Source organism: Drepanopeziza brunnea (assembly GCF_022702325.1).
Source record: "Drepanopeziza brunnea f. sp. 'multigermtubi' strain 214-2 chromosome Unknown ctg14, whole genome shotgun sequence".
NCBI classification, from domain to species: domain Eukaryota; kingdom Fungi; phylum Ascomycota; class Leotiomycetes; order Helotiales; family Drepanopezizaceae; genus Drepanopeziza; species Drepanopeziza brunnea.
Genome location: NW_027094077.1, coordinates 994,225 through 1,011,008, shown reverse-complemented (window position 1 = coordinate 1,011,008; position 16,784 = coordinate 994,225). Strand labels below are relative to the sequence as shown.

General features: G+C 52.9%; 4 protein-coding genes across 5 annotated transcripts; 3 read left to right on the top strand and 1 right to left on the bottom strand.

Moving 5' to 3' along the window:
* Nucleotides 1-213: 213 nt before the first annotated feature.
* Nucleotides 214-1,216, top strand: L3040_007874 (uncharacterized protein; the record flags this gene model as incomplete). Its single annotated transcript, XM_066154740.1, has 5 exons — nt 214-249; nt 346-414; nt 629-660; nt 755-904; nt 1,204-1,216. The coding sequence occupies 5 exons, from the start codon at nt 214-216 to the stop codon at nt 1,214-1,216; spliced, it is 300 nt and encodes a 99-aa protein (XP_066010641.1).
* Nucleotides 1,217-1,780: 564 nt separating this feature from the next.
* On the top strand, nt 1,781-4,541 carry L3040_007873 (uncharacterized protein; the record flags this gene model as incomplete). 2 transcript variants are annotated; one of them, XM_066154739.1, is made up of 5 exons in its annotated part: nt 1,781-1,784; nt 1,853-1,954; nt 2,012-3,840; nt 3,896-4,433; nt 4,501-4,541. In XM_066154739.1, 5 exons carry the CDS (start codon nt 1,781-1,783, stop codon nt 4,539-4,541), a joined length of 2,514 nt encoding a protein of 837 aa, XP_066010640.1. The 2 variants fall into 2 exon arrangements, with proteins under 2 accessions (XP_066010640.1, XP_066010639.1); XM_066154738.1 differs by having other exon boundaries at nt 3,896-4,437; nt 4,501-4,516.
* Nucleotides 4,542-8,305: 3,764 nt separating this feature from the next.
* On the bottom strand, nt 8,306-12,955 carry L3040_007872 (uncharacterized protein; the record flags this gene model as incomplete). The annotated part of the gene is made up of 4 exons (XM_007295632.1): nt 8,306-9,927; nt 9,985-10,643; nt 10,702-12,455; nt 12,506-12,955. The coding sequence occupies 4 exons, from the start codon at nt 12,953-12,955 to the stop codon at nt 8,306-8,308; spliced, it is 4,485 nt and encodes a 1,494-aa protein (XP_007295694.1).
* A 2,066-nt stretch (nt 12,956-15,021) lies between these two features.
* On the top strand, nt 15,022-16,705 carry L3040_007871 (uncharacterized protein; the record flags this gene model as incomplete). Its single annotated transcript, XM_007295633.1, has 2 exons — nt 15,022-15,363; nt 15,425-16,705. The coding sequence occupies 2 exons, from the start codon at nt 15,022-15,024 to the stop codon at nt 16,703-16,705; spliced, it is 1,623 nt and encodes a 540-aa protein (XP_007295695.1).
* Nucleotides 16,706-16,784: the final 79 nt, after the last annotated feature.

Genomic DNA, 16,784 nt, shown 5'->3' with positions numbered 1-16,784 from the left:
ATGATTCCAGTTGCATGCTAAAATACCAAATGTACACATACACATAGGTACATACCACACATACCTTATTATTATCTATATCTCCATCCACTCCAATCCAATCTACTCCACTCCACTCCACCCTACCCCACACCTCAAGCGGCCACAACTACGATTGATCGAGTGCCTGTGCAGCCAGCAAATCCTCTCTTGCAGTCCCGGGATCATCGCATAATGAAGCATCGCCACTACCGAGCATATCATCACATGGTCTCTAGGAGAAAGCTACTCAACCGATGAGGGGATTGTTCTGTACTCCACGTGACTGACTCAACCAGCCATTGCCATTACCATCGTCCGATCCAGTTGCTCGCATTGCGGGCGATCAAGAGAGAGGCCGTGCATCAATCAGCCTGCCCGCACGGCATCACTAGGGTGTGTTGTGTTGTTGCTGTGTCAAGCAGAAACCGTGACAACGACGGGAATCAACAGACCGACAAACAGGTCGCCCCCAGCAACCGAGTGGTAGCAAAGCAGCACATCACCACATCAACACATCAACATTTATCAACATCCATCTACAAACAAAGTCGCTCTTCCTCGCAGAATTTCGCTCGACAACATCCGCTAACTACACTTACAAAACAAGCATCGATCCCGCTACGATCCCCCTTCCGTACCGTACCGGACCGCACCGCACCGCATCCCATCTGATCTGATCTGATCTGATCTGATCTGATCTGATCTGATCTCATCTTATCTTATCCCGTGACAGCATCACCGTTGTTCGTCCATCTCGTCCATCTCGCCCAGGACGCTGGGATCGCTTGCTTGTCGCAGAAGGCCGGCAACCCAGGACCTTTCGGAATACACCGAGCCAAAGGATCAAGCAGTTTGTCGAACGCTCTGACGGTGTCCGGCTCAGGTACGTTTAAAATAGCAATTTCTTCTCTCTTCTGCCCTCTCCTGAATCCTCCCTCCTCCTTCTCCTCCTGTTTGATCGACGGCGGAAAAGGCTGGAGTGGTGGTTCGTGTTTGATGTGTTTGATCGACCAGGAAGCCTGGCCGGGTGGGTGAGAAAGCGGGTCACTTTGGGCCATAATCTTCCCCACCATCCCCACCCTTCCCCAAATGCCACGCCCATGCCATGCCTGCATGCCCTGCCTGTCTGCCCAAGGGGTCCACTTTCTGCAATGTACCTACGCTAACCCCCTCCCGCTTCAGAACTTGGAACTAGGAATTATTCTACCTACCACTTCTCTCTCCTCCCGCTCCTCTCCCTCTTACCGCTCGTCACCCACACACAACCCTCCTCTATCCTTCACCATATCCGAACATCAACACCATACCATACCATACCATACTACACCACATCGTCGCCGCCGACGCTCAGTGTGACCTATTTCAGGTGTTAGGCTGTTGCTTGTCAGTCGCACATAGTGTACCCACTCACTCATCACCCACACACATCCTGCCCGACTTATTTAGTCCTCGCGACGGGCCGCATCAACCATCCATTCCTCATTCCAAATAAACCCCATCCCAAAATCAACAAACACAAGAATCCCTCATCCCGACCTGGCCTCTGCGGTATTCCTCTGACAACACCCATCCCTACTACACACACACATCCCTACACCGTTCGACGCACATTTGCAGGATCCACGGCAGAGGTGACAGACTTTGTCCTGCGATTGTAGCTAGGGCGTATCCCTCGCCCCAATCCCGTCAGCAATATCTCCACTCCGGCTCTCTCTGGTAGAAAGTCGCGAGCGAGAGATAGTATCTTAACAGGCTTCCAATGCGTAAGTGTTGCTTCCCTCATGGTGTCATATTATCGCCTCGAGTCCCTGCTAACAACAATCTGATGCAGCCCCCACGACGACGATCACAATCGACTCTCAACCCTCTCCTACCACCAGCTCACGGTCGGACTCTCATTCGAATTCTTTCACCGACGAAGACTATTCATCAGGTACTGGCGTCCATGTCCCCTCAAACGTCAGTAGCAACGATTTTTCTGACTCTTTAGACGAGTCTTGGGACCCAGTATACTCCGACGAGATCGAGCCTTCTGAGTCTGCCTCTCGACCCACCTCACGCCCCCGGACAGGTGCTAGATACAGGACGAGCGAGAGTCGACCACCTGCCACTTCGCGAGCCCCGAACCGCAGACATACAACCAGTGAACGACAACCTCGACGTCCACCTGTCGCGCGCGTGCACCGGCACCCAGTGCCGGCACCACCATCAAGCGTGGATCCAGAAGACTACCCGGGCTATGGCCGAGGCTACCCTGCACCCCAACCTGGGCCTTTTGGTGCAAGGGGGCCTCAGCCAGGCTATGCCCCAAGCTCCTACTCCGTGCCTGCCGGAGGAGGAGGATTTGCGCCTCCATTTGGAGGTCCTCTCCAAGGTGCTTTAACACAGTATGGGGCCCCCGGTGGATATCAATACCCTCCTCAGAACCCGTTTTCGCCTCTCTCGCCACCAACGGCTCCAACACCAGGTGGCGCTGGATACTTCAATGGGAACCACCATCCAATGTCTAGCCACAGCAGCCCAGGCCCCGTTGGCTACAACGGTCATGACATGATACCGCACCCACAATTTAACAACTTTGGTGGTGGATATCCGAGTCCGTATCAACAAATGCCGCCCCCTCAACATCAGCAGCATCTGCAACAATACGTGCCACAACACCCCCACTGGCCAGCAAGCGACCACGGTTCAGCGGTGGGAGCGCCACAGCTGGATCCTGAGACCGAGAAGAAGCTTGCAGTCCTCGACGTAATGATGAAGCAGCAACAACTCGACAGGGAGAAGGCGGAAAAGGAGGAGGCCGAGAAGCGGGCAAGAGAAGAGCGAGCTCGTCAGGAGGAGGCAGCTGCAAAGAAAGCTGCAGAAGAAAGGGCAGCTTGGGAGGAGGCCGAGAAGCGGGCAAGAGAAGAGCGAGCTCGTCAGGAGGAGGCCGCTGCAAAGAAAGCTGAAGAGGAAAAGGCAGCTTGGCAGAAGAAGATGGAGGAGGAGAAAAAAGCCGCTCTGGCCGCTTACGAGGAATCTCAAAAAGCTGCCGCCGCAGCTAGAGCTGCAGCTGAAAAGAAAGCAGCGGAAGAGAAAGCGGCTTGGGAGAAGAAACTTGAGGACGAAAAGCGACAAACCTTGCTCAACTACGAGGCAGCCCAAAAGGCCGCGGCCGAAGCGACAGCGGCAGCCGAGAAGAAAGCTGCCGAGGAGAAAGCGGCATGGGAACGCAAGCTCATCGAAGAGAAACGGCAAACCTTGTTGAACTATGAAGCGGCTCAGAAAAAGGCTGAAGAAGATCGGGCAGAGGCAGCCAGGAAAGCAGCAGAGGAGAAGGCGTTGTGGGAACGAAAACTCGAAGAGGAGAAGAAAATCTCAATCATGCAATACGAGGCTGCTCAGAAAGCAGCAACGGAGGCGGCCGCCGAAGCCGCCCAGAAAGCTGCAGACGAAAAAGCTGCGTGGGAGAAGAAGTTGAAAGAGGAGAGAGAGGCCGCAATGGCCAAAGGAGTGGAGAACGCAAAGAAGGCCGCCGAGGCCGAGAGGAAGAAGGCAGAAGAGAAGGCTGCTGAGGAACAGGCCAAAGCTGATGCTGCTGCCGAGCTCGCCAAGATCAAGAAGGAACTGGCCGACGAAGCTGCGAGAGCGAAAGAGGAGGCAGCCAAATTGAAGAAGGAGGCCGAGGAGAATGAGGCAAAGCTCAAGAAAGAAGCTGCGGAAGCTCTAGCCAAGGCCTTGGCCCCACCCCCGCCTGATGACAAGAAGAAGCCTATTCGGTTCAAGGATGCGGTGGGACGGAAGTTCAGCTTCCCATTCCACTTATGTGCGACATGGCAAGTAAGTAACCTCCTGTATCTATTTTCCTCATCGGCTGTATACTAACGCTCGTCAGGGTATGGAGGAACTGATAAAGCAGGCATTCCTGCACGTGGAGATTATTGGTCCACATGTCCAACATGGCCACTACGACTTGATCGGTCCCAATGGAGAGATCATCCTCCCACAAGTTTGGGAGACCATGATCGAACCAGACTGGGCCATCACGATGCACATGTGGCCCATGCCCGAGAAGCAGGCTGGCCCTCCCCCAGGCCAAAATGCCGGTCCACCACCGGGCCACCACTTCAGTCAGCGTGGGGGGGAGAGGCCACGAAGCAGTCACGGCCATGCTCACGGCGTGGGAGGTCGTGGCCCGCCAAACGTGCCCTCATCCTCCGCACAGCGTGGAGGCGGCAGTGCGCATCAAGTTCCCCCACCACCTCCTCCCCATGTACGTCCTCGGATGGGCTCTCCTTCTCGAGACAACCGCCCAGGTGGCGCCCCCGTCCTGGTCTCCAAACCCGGCTCCCCGCCTCCACGAAAAAAGAAGCCAGAGCCAAAAGGGATGCTAAGTTGGATGGCCGGCATGCCCGCCAAGTCGTCGGGAAAAGGTCGGTACGGACTCACTCCCACACTGAGCCTGTATCCCTTTAAAACGCTTGCTAATCCTCACGCTAGGTCCAAAAAAAGCTGAACCCGACCCTTGTGTCGTGATGTAGATGCTTTTCTGTGGCCCTGAGCTTCTTGCTTGCTTACCTCGGTACTGGTTGACCACCTACACGACTCACGAGGGATGTGATGCTCGAGAATCGGTGCAGCATGCAGAGAAGGCGAAAAACGAAAACGGAAACGAACGAATGTAGTTCGCCAAAACTTGGATCTCCGATACGCTTGATTCACCTCCGTCCCTTTTTAGGGTGTGTCAAATTATGGAAGGATATTTTTCTGTCGTCTCCTTTTCAATCTCGATATCTTGCTTGCTGTCTCTTTCAGATGTCATTCCTCTTTCTTATTTTTCGTGTGGGTTAAGGCTGGTGTTGTGTTGGGTGTGGAGAAGGCAGGGATACGGAATGGCGGACACAGGTTCAGGGAGGCATTGTCTTTTTCCCAGTCCGCAAGATTGGGTTTTGGCTGTCTCGCTAGGGGATGTGCATGGCTGTTTTTCTGATCTTCGCTGCTCTGTGATTTTTGGATTTAGCGTTGGATCTCGGGGGTTGTTTAGCGTGCGTTGCTTTCTTGATACCTATCTCTTTGCTCGTGGAAGGCGAGACGGTAATGGGGTCGATTTGTTTGGATTATACGTTGAATTTATGGGCAGGTTGAAGTTGAGAGATGATGATTGGGGATTGAGAAGAAGGGGGCCGCATTGGAGACTTGGCGCGAGAAGGAGAAAGAATTGTTCTTGTTTACATTGGTGTGAGGGGAGCGGGATTGGCTGATACACATTGAAAATTACTATACCTGATAGACCATTTATAGCAAGCAACTGCAATCCCTACCTCTGTTCGCTCTATGCGTGTTTCTGGTTTGGGAATGTGTTGTGCAGTGGGTGCAGTGCAATGAAATATGATACGTTTGCATCACGTATACTGAAAGCAAAAAAGCTTAGCCTTGTTCAATTAATGAAAATATCTACTTCGTGTATAATGATGTCTCACCCAACTTATACTCTCCGGCTAAAGTAAACCCGTCCATCGCCCGGCCGTAGATAATCAACCCACGTCACCTACTAGTTAATGCACACTTACTTGGATCTCTTCCCTCTTCCCTTTCTCTTGAAATTTTTGAACTTCTTGACTTTGCCTCTGAATACCAACTCAACTGAACCACCGAGAGAGAGAGAGAGAGGAGATGCGATCTGCTGTTTCGCCATCTGCGATGGAATGGGAATGAATGGGGTTGAATGGAGTTGAACTTCCCGCTCCTGCTCCTGCTCCTGCTCCTGCTCCTGGCTTGGAATAGGTAGCGTATCTGTCTGGGTGTCTGTCTATCTGTCTGTCTATCTGTATTTTTCTCTCTCGAATCAAATAAAATCAAAGTCCAGGTGCGCGGGGATGATGGCGTGGATGATGGCGTGGATGGATGTGTAGTACTGTATAGTATCGTATAGTATCGTATAGTATAGTATAGTATCGTATAGTATAGAATAGTATAGTATTGTATAATATCGTATCGCCCCCCCATATTATAACAGAGTAAACATCTGCTATATATAGATTTGCAATCGTGATCGTGTTCGTGATCGTGTTCGTGTTCGTCTCGTCTCATCTCGTCTAATCAGATGTAGAATCAGATATAGAAGTAGATATAGAATCAGAAGTAGAAATACAGAAATCAAGCAAAGAAACACCCGCCCCGCCTTTCTTCTTGCGTGCGAGGCATGCGTGAATGAATGATAGATGGACAGACAGACAGACAGACAGACAGACAGTAGGAAATTTTGCCTTCTCCTCGGCTTGTATGTATGTATGTATGTATGTTTATCATCTTCTTTCTACTCTTACATTCGCCCATCTACCTTAAGTACTTACGGAGCTTGGTTTGGTTTGGCCCAGAGGGATCACAGCCGTCAAGTAAGCTAGGTAAGTAGGTAGGTAAGGTAGGTACTTGAAGTAACCAACCAACGATTATGCATATCGACTAGGTGCCTTCCGGCCGCCCTTTAATATATTTATATATTTATATATTTATATATATATACATATATGTATACATAGATATATACATATATATCTATACATAGATATACATCTTTATTTTTATTTTTTTATATATGTATATTCACAAAAAAAAAAAAAAAAAAAAAAAAAAAAAAAAACCCCAGAAAGAATGAAAAGAAAGCCCACCCCCCTTCTCACTCAACATCCTCCCTCCCTTCTTCTCAAAACAGCGCCCCTCCAAAGAAACACATGTCCACCCCACGCATATCCTTTAACCACAAATACCAACCTCACCACATACATCTCTCAACTTGCGTCCGCCGGGAATCGAACCCGGGGCCCATCGAGGCAGCTTTCCTCCCTGAACGCCCAGAGACGAGATTGGCAACGATGGATTTTACCACTAAACCACAGACGCTTCTGACTTGTGGGATGGGCCTCGCGCCCCGGGCGAGGATTAATACTACGCCTTGCCATCGCAACAGTACGGGCCCTTTCCTTAAAGTACCGGTAGGCGAAACCATCCATCCGTCCATATCCCGCGTCCAAAGCCACCACGAACAAGCGGAAAAAAAAAAAAAAAAAAAAAAAAAAAAAAACCAATAATTTATTTTTTTTCCCGCGCTTTTCAATCGCCGTCGACCGCAATCGTCGGCTGCCTTAAATTTCAATTCGAAAGGATTGACCGACCTGCTGTAGCAAATCGGCACCACCAACCAAGGCGGGACCGTAAAATCTGCTCTCTTTTTTTCAATGAATAGAAAATCAATCAACTACCTTTTTACAAGGTAGTAAAAGGTCATTCAGACGGTCCTCTGATCCTCCTCTTTTATATCAGAGACGGCCACGAGACCGCTTAGATTCAGTACCTACCTACGAAGCTCTCTTTTCACGAATAGTAGTTTTACCGAGAGGACCGTCCGTCCCATTCATTGAAAGAGACCGTTTTGTTTGTAGGTGGCCGTCCTATAGCCGTCCCCGGTTAGAATTTTTGAAAAACAGGCTTGTTGATAGATAAGCTCGTTTTAAAAAACATTGAAATAATTCGATAGTTGTTTTGAAGAAGATATGGTTATAGATAAACATAATTTCTGAAATGGAATCGTTATAATAATTATTTAATAAGTTCGATGCCAAGATATTTCTCGGTATCGCTGCTACGTACGGCTTGTATATTAATGCTTTCATTTTTTTTTTTATAATCGGAATCGATCGATTTAATAAAAGTTTGCCCGCGTACACAGTGCGCTACTTTCGCTTTCGGGTAAAGGTACTTATTACAGTAAGGAGGTGGTGCAGGTAGTGGAGGGTAGGTAGACTAGCAAGACATTGAAAAGAAAATAAAGATTATTTGCTTACTCATCTACGTTTTCGGGGACGGTTTCAAGTTAGAGAGGCCTTAGGACGGCTACAAAACGGCCATAGGACGGTCTTAAAAACGATCTTTTCGTAAAAAGACCGACTTTTATAAACGACGATTTAATCGATCAAAACGGTTTTATTTTAGTAATAATCTTTAAACGAAAAGACGAGCTCTTGTAAAAAACGGTTCAATCGATTGAAATAGTTTGATTTTAGCTACGATTTAAATAATTTAAATCGTTTGTTTTCAGATTCTATTCAACTTTAAGTATCGGCTTAAGGTGATCCACTAGCTATGCTAACCTCTTAGAATCGTCTTTTAAAAAGACCGTCATCGGATTGTCAGCTGACGGTTTAAATAACCCTATACCTGCCTTTAAGGTATGTATCTCCATTCAGACGATAAAAACTCTACATGTCCATGCCATTTCCACTCCTAAACGCCTCGCAGAAGGATCCCATCATTCCGGCTTCCAGCCTGTGAAATCCTCCTTGCGGATCCCACTCCTGTCACACATGCCCCTGAAGATGCCCCCTTGCGCATATAATGCATATGGACTATCCAGCTCCGCGATCCTCCCCTGATCCATCACGCAGATGCGGTCATAGTTGATGATCGTCTTCAGTCGGTGCGCGATGCACAGCAGCGTCTTGCCTCGGAATCCCGTAGCGATGGTTCGCTGGATCTTCTCGTCTGTTTCTTGATCGACGCTACTAGTGGCTTCATCGCAAACAATGATCTGGGAGCCGCGGACGAGGGCGCGGGCAAGAGCCATGAGCTGGCGCTGGCCCAGCGAGAAGTTGAGACCCTCGTCTTCGACGATACCGTCGAGGTGGATGCGGCCGGGCGATCTATCGTCCAAACTGGCTTGCTCGGAGATGAGATCCGATTGGCGCAGTGCAGACCACAGTTCGAGGTCGGTGTGCTCGTTAAACGGGTCGAGATTGCTTCGGATCGTGCCTTTGAAGAGCGTCGGGTCTTGCGGGATGATAGCCAGTCGAGATCGCAGGTCCTGCAGACCGATCGTGCCAATGTCCAAGCCATCGATGGTGATGGAGCCCCCGGACAGTTCGACGAGACGGAAGAGGGTAGACATGATGCTGGATTTACCTGCGCCGGTGCGGCCGACGACTCCGATTCTCTCGCCGCCTCGGACGTGCATGGTGAGGCCTCGGAGCACGAGAGGCAGGTTCTCACGGTAGCGCATTTGCACGTTGCTGAATATGATCTCGCCTGCTTCGGGCCAGGACTTTCGCACCTCAACTGTGTGTGGGGGAGCTTCTTCTTCAAGCCGGGTGCCGTAGTAATGGAGCCGCTCTGTTGCATTCATGCCGTTCTCCACCTCTGCCAACTGCCTGACCGTAAACTGAATCATCTGCACAATCGACAAGATGTAACTGAGAACCAGACCAGCGATGGACGGCGAGACGTTGAAGCGGGATGTGACCACCAAGAGCCCGGTGACAAAGACCAGCAAGTTGCCAATGACATCCAATCTCGTAGAGAGCCAGCGCTGGTTCGCGAAGGTGAGGTAGTAGGCACTATTCATCTCGTCGATAGCCTTTCGGAGATCGACGATGAACCGGTCTTTCAGCCCGTATGCCCGGATGCAAGCGGTACCAGAGAGACCTTCGCTAAATTTGGCGAAGACGTTGGACCTGAATACCGACTCGAATCGTTTCATCTCCCGAGCCGATGATCGATAGTAGCCAGCGGAGAAGATGAACAGGATAAATAGTGGTCCAAGAGCGATAGCGAAGTGGTGGAAGTAGGCAATGATTAGTCCGAACACGGACAGAATCATCGCCATGGTCAGGAGATACATTCTCATAGCGTCAGACAAGTTGTTATCCATGACATCGACATCTCGAGAGAAACGATTCGTGATCCGTCCAAGCGGCGTTGTGTCGAAGAATGACATTGGTGCTCGGAGTGCGCGAGTGATGGCTCTGTTCAGCATCGTCTTACTGGCGTTGGTGCTCAGGAATGTGAGGAAGATGGAGAACAAAAACATCATCAGGGCTTGTGAGAAACCAAGCGCAGCGTAAGCCCCAATGTAGACTCCTTTCGAGTAGCCGAATTCTGCAGTGCTTTGTTTAGTACTGTTCCGGCAAGTCACAGGAGTTATCAAACACTTACTGTCACTCGTCCACCAGGAAAGCCAGAGACTGGTGGCAATATTCGCTCCTTGCGAAGCCAGTAAAAAGATGAATACCAAAGGGGCATATATCCAGTTACCAGCACGAATGTAATCGATGTAAACGGACCACGGAACACTCTCGACAGCTCTCTCCTCAGCTTGCATCAGAGTGGCGCCCTTCCGCTTCTTTTTCTGCGTCTTCTTCTCGCCCTCAATCTCGTCTTCGTTAACATTATCCTCCATTTCCGGCTCTGCTTCAACCGCCGTGGTTTCCATCAGAGTTCGGAACCCAGCATGGTCTCTCATGAGGTTGCTGAAAGTATCGACAGCCTGTATCGTGCCGTCTTCCATCCAGATAATCCTGTCGCAACGGTTGAGAACCCAGAGCTGATGCGTTGCCAGAATTCTCGCCTTGTCTTTCAAAAGCCCCATGATCGCATGGTCAAAGATGTGACGACCGACGTGGGCATCGACGGCTGATAGCGGATCGTCCATGAGGATCAAGTCGGCATCGAAGTAGATCGCTCGCGCGATATTCAGGCGCTGTTTCTGCCCCCCAGAGACGGTAATACCCCGCTCGCCGATCTCCGTTCGGTCACCTTGAGGAAGCATGTCCAGATCCGGCTCCAACGCGCAAGCTTCAATGACCCTTCCATACCTGTAGACTGTGTCAGCAATCACGCGAGAAGGTTGCGCGAGATGAAGGCAGAACCGACCAATCCCTATCCATCTCTTTGCCAAACAGTATGTTCTCTCGGACAGTCGCATTCTGGATCCATGCGTACTGAGGGCAGAATGCTCGGCTAGCACCAATGACCATTTCGCCTTTGCCCCGGTTGCTCTGCCTCATGTCACCTGCCAGAGCAGCCAGCAGCGAACTCTTTCCACTGCCCACGCCGCCAATGACGGCAACCAATTCGTTACGGCCAATGGTGAAGTTCATGTTATGCAGCTTGAATGGCTCGCGATCTTCGATAAGCGTACTCGTATCGTCAGGCATTGTCACGCCGGGCATCTCGTCAAGACTCGATGCGGCGAGCTTGGCGGCTACTTTCTCGGCCTTGTCTGCCGCCTTCTGCGCCCTCTTTTCCTCTTTCATGGCCGCTCTGCTCTTGCCCGCCGGGACTGCATGGTCCGGATCTTGTGTTGCCGTGCGCTCCCATGTAAAGTCAGCGGCCCTCATCTCGACCGCATTGGCGGATCCCAAGTCGAATCCTGCCTCGTCATCCTGGTCTTCACTGAGAAGATACTCTTGAATACGGATGATGGAAGACCAAGCATCGGTGACCTGCCCAATCACGAGTGGTAAGATGTTCAAGGGCATGCGAAGTGAGTTGAACAGAGCGAGAGATGAGAAGATGTAGGCCGGTGCCAGACCGTGGTTCGTGAGAGAGTAAGTGATGAATGCGAGCATCGATGCAAAGACGGGTAGTGACATGGACACCGCATTGAGGGCGTTCCTGACGGCAAGCAGCGCCTGGATCATGCGCACCTCTCGGTTTCGGATGTCCTGGAGTCGTCCTAAAAAGGCACTTTCCCAGCCGAAGAACTTCACGAATCGAACGGATTGTAGGATTTCTTGAGTGAGACTCACTCTCTGATCCGTAACCTTGTTGATAAGCTTTCGTCGGGCGAACAGACTTTGGACAGCTCTTGTCAAAAGTGGCATGCCAATGACTAGTAACGAGAATCCGGCCAGAGCACTGTAAGTCAAGTTGACGATGAGCAGCACTAAGGTGATGATACATGCAATGGGGGCCGTCCAGATCATATGGAACAGGCCTGATGCTTGGTCAATACGATATGTATCGACAGACATCAGATTTACAACTCGCCCGTTGGCCCACCCCGTCCCGTCACCGGCAACTCCTGGAGCCATCTCGGCCGCGGTTTGCGGTCCTGTCTTCTGCACGTGGTCGCTGGCCTTCGGTGCCACGGTCTCCTGGGTCGGGTCAGTTTGCTCCCTGCCGACTTCTGGGCCGGGCTTCGCTTCTTGGCCTCCAGCTTTTGCTCGTCCGGATATACTCATGGCCTTTTCGAAAATCACCGAGATGAGCACCCCTCTCGCCTGGCCACCAACCATCATACCCCTGTAGATGAAATGATTCGTGCCCAAGCTCTGGATCATCTGCATGGCCGTGATTCCAAAGACCAAGCCCAGACCTTTCCCAATGTGTGGCGCAGGCTCGTCCCTTTGCTGCGCAGCATATGCGTCGGTGGCAAATTGGATGAGATAGCGCAGTGTAAATGGGGATACGACTTGGAGGATGTTCGATATGAACTGACACATGCCTCCGAAGCAAAACTCGACTTGGAAAGTCTCGTACAGGGCCCATAGCAGAGGGTGTTTGTCGCCCCTCGCCACCCTCATCCGGAAAGAGGCCTGCAGCTTCACGGTCATGGCTTCTGCCGATCGATTCGGGTTGACCGTCCAGATATCGTTGTGCTCCAACGGTCTCTTGTATCCGGTCTGTCGGGCATGAGAATGTGATGTTCGCGGCACGTGGTGTGTGTACTTACAGACATGATGGGTGCCACCCATTGAAAATATACGAGACTGAGGAACGACGCACTGTATTCCCTCGACACCTCGCGCTTTTCTGGAATCGGTGGCACCTTTCCCCATTTCAGGGGATTTAGTCTCTTGTGCCATGGCTCTTCCTTCTTCTGCGGCGGCGCGTCGACATGGGAGTCTGTCCTCGAGAAGGCACTGGCATCCGTAGCATGGCTTTTTGTTCGGTCAACTGCCAGCCTCTTCTCATCGTGTCCCTGGTTGCGTCCGTCGCCCGATCCACGGCGGCTCACGGTTCTTCCATGGGTGGCGATCTCGAGATATTCCTTCTCGGCACCTTCAACGTCCCGCGGCTCTGCGTGGCTGGGGTCCTGCGCTGCCGCGACTGGGTCGTGGAGATAGGGCTCGGCTGCCTTCACCTCGGTATGGATCTCATGATCCGCCGCGGGTTTTGTCATGATGGTGCTTGCGGCGGGGTGAACGAGGTGAGCGTGGGAGTGGGAGTGGGAGTGCAATTCGGATTAGGAGTCGAGACAAAGGTGATGGAGGGAGATGGGGAGGGAGAGGAGGAGGAAGAGGAGGAAGAGGAGGAGGAGGAGGAGGAGGAGGAGGAAGAAGAGGAGGAGAGAGTCGGGCATGTAGATGGGAAAAGAGAGAATGCGCATGGACCTGGGCAAATGCCCTACCTATGGACATGGCGAAAAGACGTCCCAGAGGTCGGGTCGGATGCCATCTTCCATCTCCTGCAGTAGCGTGGCCACTGGCCGCTGGCTACTGGCTGGTGGCTACTGGCTACTGGCCACTGACACGACGTGACGTGACGACTCGTCCCGATGGGATGGATGGTGGACTCAGTCCGTCGTCAGTCAGGCAGTCAGGAAGTCACGAACGGTGGTCTGCACTGCACTGCACTGCAGAGCCCCGGATTCGGATGGATCTACCGGTACGCACGGCCAAGACCCTGTTTCTGGACCCTTTGTGTCGGCCGAACGAAAGAAGGAGCAGTGCAGTGCAGTACAGTATAGTACAGTACAGTACAGTACAGTACAGTCTTCGATCAAGTCCATAGTCGAGATCGGCTTGGCCGTAGACCAGGCAGATCGATTTCCGCGACTGGAAGTCCACCGCGAGGACTGATGGGACTTCACTTGGCCGCGCCGATCCGTCCGTCCATCGTGCCTGCCATCTCGTGCTTGCCAGAACAGCACCATCGATATCCGGGGCGGGCGAGCTCATTGAGGGTAGGGCAGGTGGGCAGGTGGGCAGGTGGGCCTCTGGGCATCTGCGCTCTCGGCGGAAGATGGTGGTGTTGCCGATGGAAGGAGGCCCGAACTGGAGCAGCTCGTGGCACGCCGAGTCTGGTCTGCTTTCGAGTTCCCAGGTAGGGACTGACTGACTGTCTGTCTGTCTGTCTGTCCGGAAGGACGTTGAGCTTGAGCTTGAGCTTGGATTCGGCCGAGTTAGCCAGTCCAAATTGGCTTCCGCTAAGCAAAGCAAAGCCAAACGAAGAGTCGTCTACGGTAGGTGGGTTCGCCTTGGCAGATACTACGTGGATGATCTTATGGCCTGGAAAAACAGGCACATCCTGTACGTCCTTCTGCTACCGGTAGTATATAGTATTGTGCTGGCTTTTCCGACCCGAGCGGGCCTGGCCGTGGCTTGGCTACGTAGATACCTACCTACTGTACTGTACAGAAGCCAAAGATGCGCGAATCGGCGCTGCTGGATCGATGATTCCGTCTTGCATTCCACCATTCAGACGTCTGGCCCCGGCATGAAGCCAGGAAAGCGAGTCGTCTGAACTTACCCACCTCGTAATACCGGGCCGGCGGTGGAGCTCCCCATCGTCTCGCAGCCCTCTCAGCCCGCTCAGCCCGCTCAGCCCGCTCAGCCCGCTCAGCCCGCTCAGCCCGCTCAGCCCGCTCAGCCCGGGCGGTGCAAGGTTCAGCGTGGCCCCCCCCCCCTGACAGCCCCCAAAAGCTTGAACTTAAGCTTGATCAAGAAATATACACTACTGTATCAAACGAGAAAAGGAAATCGACCGATGCTGGACGCCTTTTTACTTTTCCATTTCTTCCGTATTGACACATCGATACTTTACTACGGATCCATCCCCGCTCGGCATTCCCGTGCCGTGCATGCGTTGCATTGCTTCACCACACCCGCATCCGCTCAGATGGTCCGTTGGGCCCGACTCGGGAGACGACGACGCGGCCGGGAACGACGACGGCCATCGACCGACATCGACGGACATTGACGACGACGACGCGACGACGACCACGACCACGACCACGACCACGACCACGACGCAGGGACCAGCTTAGGGTTGGGGTTAGGGTTAGAGGTACCCAAAATCTGTCCTCTCTGCCGCTCTCCGGGACGCAGCCACGGCGCAGCCACGGTGCGATAGGGACTCCAAGTACCCGCCGTTCTCCCAGGTTCGACTCTCTACAGCCCTTTCTTGGTAACCGATCTCCGCGACCTCCTCGACTCGATATCCACCTACCGGGACATCCACCGTGCAATGACCAGTACCGCGAGCCGAACTTTCGCAGGACCACCCCTCAATCCAAGACCGCAATCATCGAGCTCCGAGACGTCCTTCCGGCCAACACCTCCAGGCTCGAGTCCGTCGCCTTCCTCTGCGTCCAGGATGTCGCGGCGTGGGCAGGATCCTTCCGAGCTGGCCGACGAGCTGGCATCGACCGACATCAGTGCCTCAACCAATCCTCACACGCCGCGCAACAACAACAACAATAACAACAACAACAAGAGGAAGCAGTCCTCCCCGATGATGCCTGCATTCATGGTCTCTGCGCCAGGCAAGGTCATTGTGTTTGGAGAGCATGCAGTCGTCTACGGAAAGGTGGGCATCGAGACCCGCGTGTCCTGCGGGACGGCTCGGGGTAATGCTAATGCTGCCGTAGTCTGCGATTGCGGCCTCCATCTCCCTGCGATCCTACCTCCTCGTCACAGCGCTCTCGAAATCCAACCGATCGATTACCCTCCGCTTTCCTGACATTGCGCTGTCGCACACCTGGAATATCGATGATCTCCCCTGGGACACCTTCTCGCAACCGGGCAAGAAGAAGTACTACTACGACCTGGTCACCGAGCTCGACCCCGAGCTGGTGGCGGCGATGAAACCACACCTGGCGGGCGTCTCCTTCGATGCGCCTGATGAGGTGCGCAAGGTCCATCAAAACTCCGCTTCAGCCTTCCTCTACCTCTTCCTCTCGCTCGGCTCCCCGTCTTTCCCCGGATCCATCTACACCCTCCGCTCGACCATTCCGATTGGTGGCGGACTCGGGAGCAGTGCATCGATCTGTGTCTGCCTTGCTGCGTCCCTCCTCTTACAACTTCGCACGCTGTCCGGACCGCATCCCGACCAACCATTTGAGGAAGCACGACTCCAGGTGGAGCGCATCAACCGGTGGGCTTTCGTGGGGGAGATGTGTATCCATGGGAACCCCTCGGGCGTTGATAACACCGTCGCGTCGCAAGGAAAGGCCGTGGTGTACCGGAGGTCCGACTACGCGAAACCACCGGATGTGCAACCTCTCTGGAACTTCCCCGAGCTACCGCTCCTGGTGGTGGACACGAAGCAACCCAAATCTACGGCTTTCGAGGTGGCCAAGGTTGCGACGCTGAAGAGAACACACCCGCACATTACAGAATCCGTCATCCACTCGATAGATATGGTCTCCGAGGGCGCGAGGGAGCTGATTTCACACGAGAATTTCGACAGCCAGGAACTCTCGAGCTTGGAACAGCTGGGCAAATTGATGACGATTAACCACGGACTCTTGGTTGCGTTGGGGGTGTCGCATCCGCGACTAGAGCGCATACGAGAGCTGGTCGACCACGAAGGCATCGGCTGGACGAAACTCACTGGTGCCGGAGGAGGAGGATGCGCAATTGCTCTACTCAAACCGGAGATCCCTCGGGAGAGGATGAGGCAACTGGAGGATACGCTCGAGGAGGAGGGCTACAACCAATTCGTGACTACCCTGGGCTGTGATGGAGTCGGCGTCCTATGGCCGGCGGTACTGAAGAACGGAAGCGAGGATGATTTGGGCGGGGAGGAGATCGATCAGGACAAATTCTTGAATGCAGATGGCATCGAAGGTGTCGAGGCGCTTGTTGGGGTGCATGGGGAGTTGGGAGAAGATAGAGAAGCCTGGAAGTTCTGGAGAGTAGAGGACTAGCAGAAGGTGTTCTTCAGCGGGCAACCGCAGTGCCCGGGCAGGCTTTGCCGCTCCAAGGGGGTGATCTAAATGTTCATTC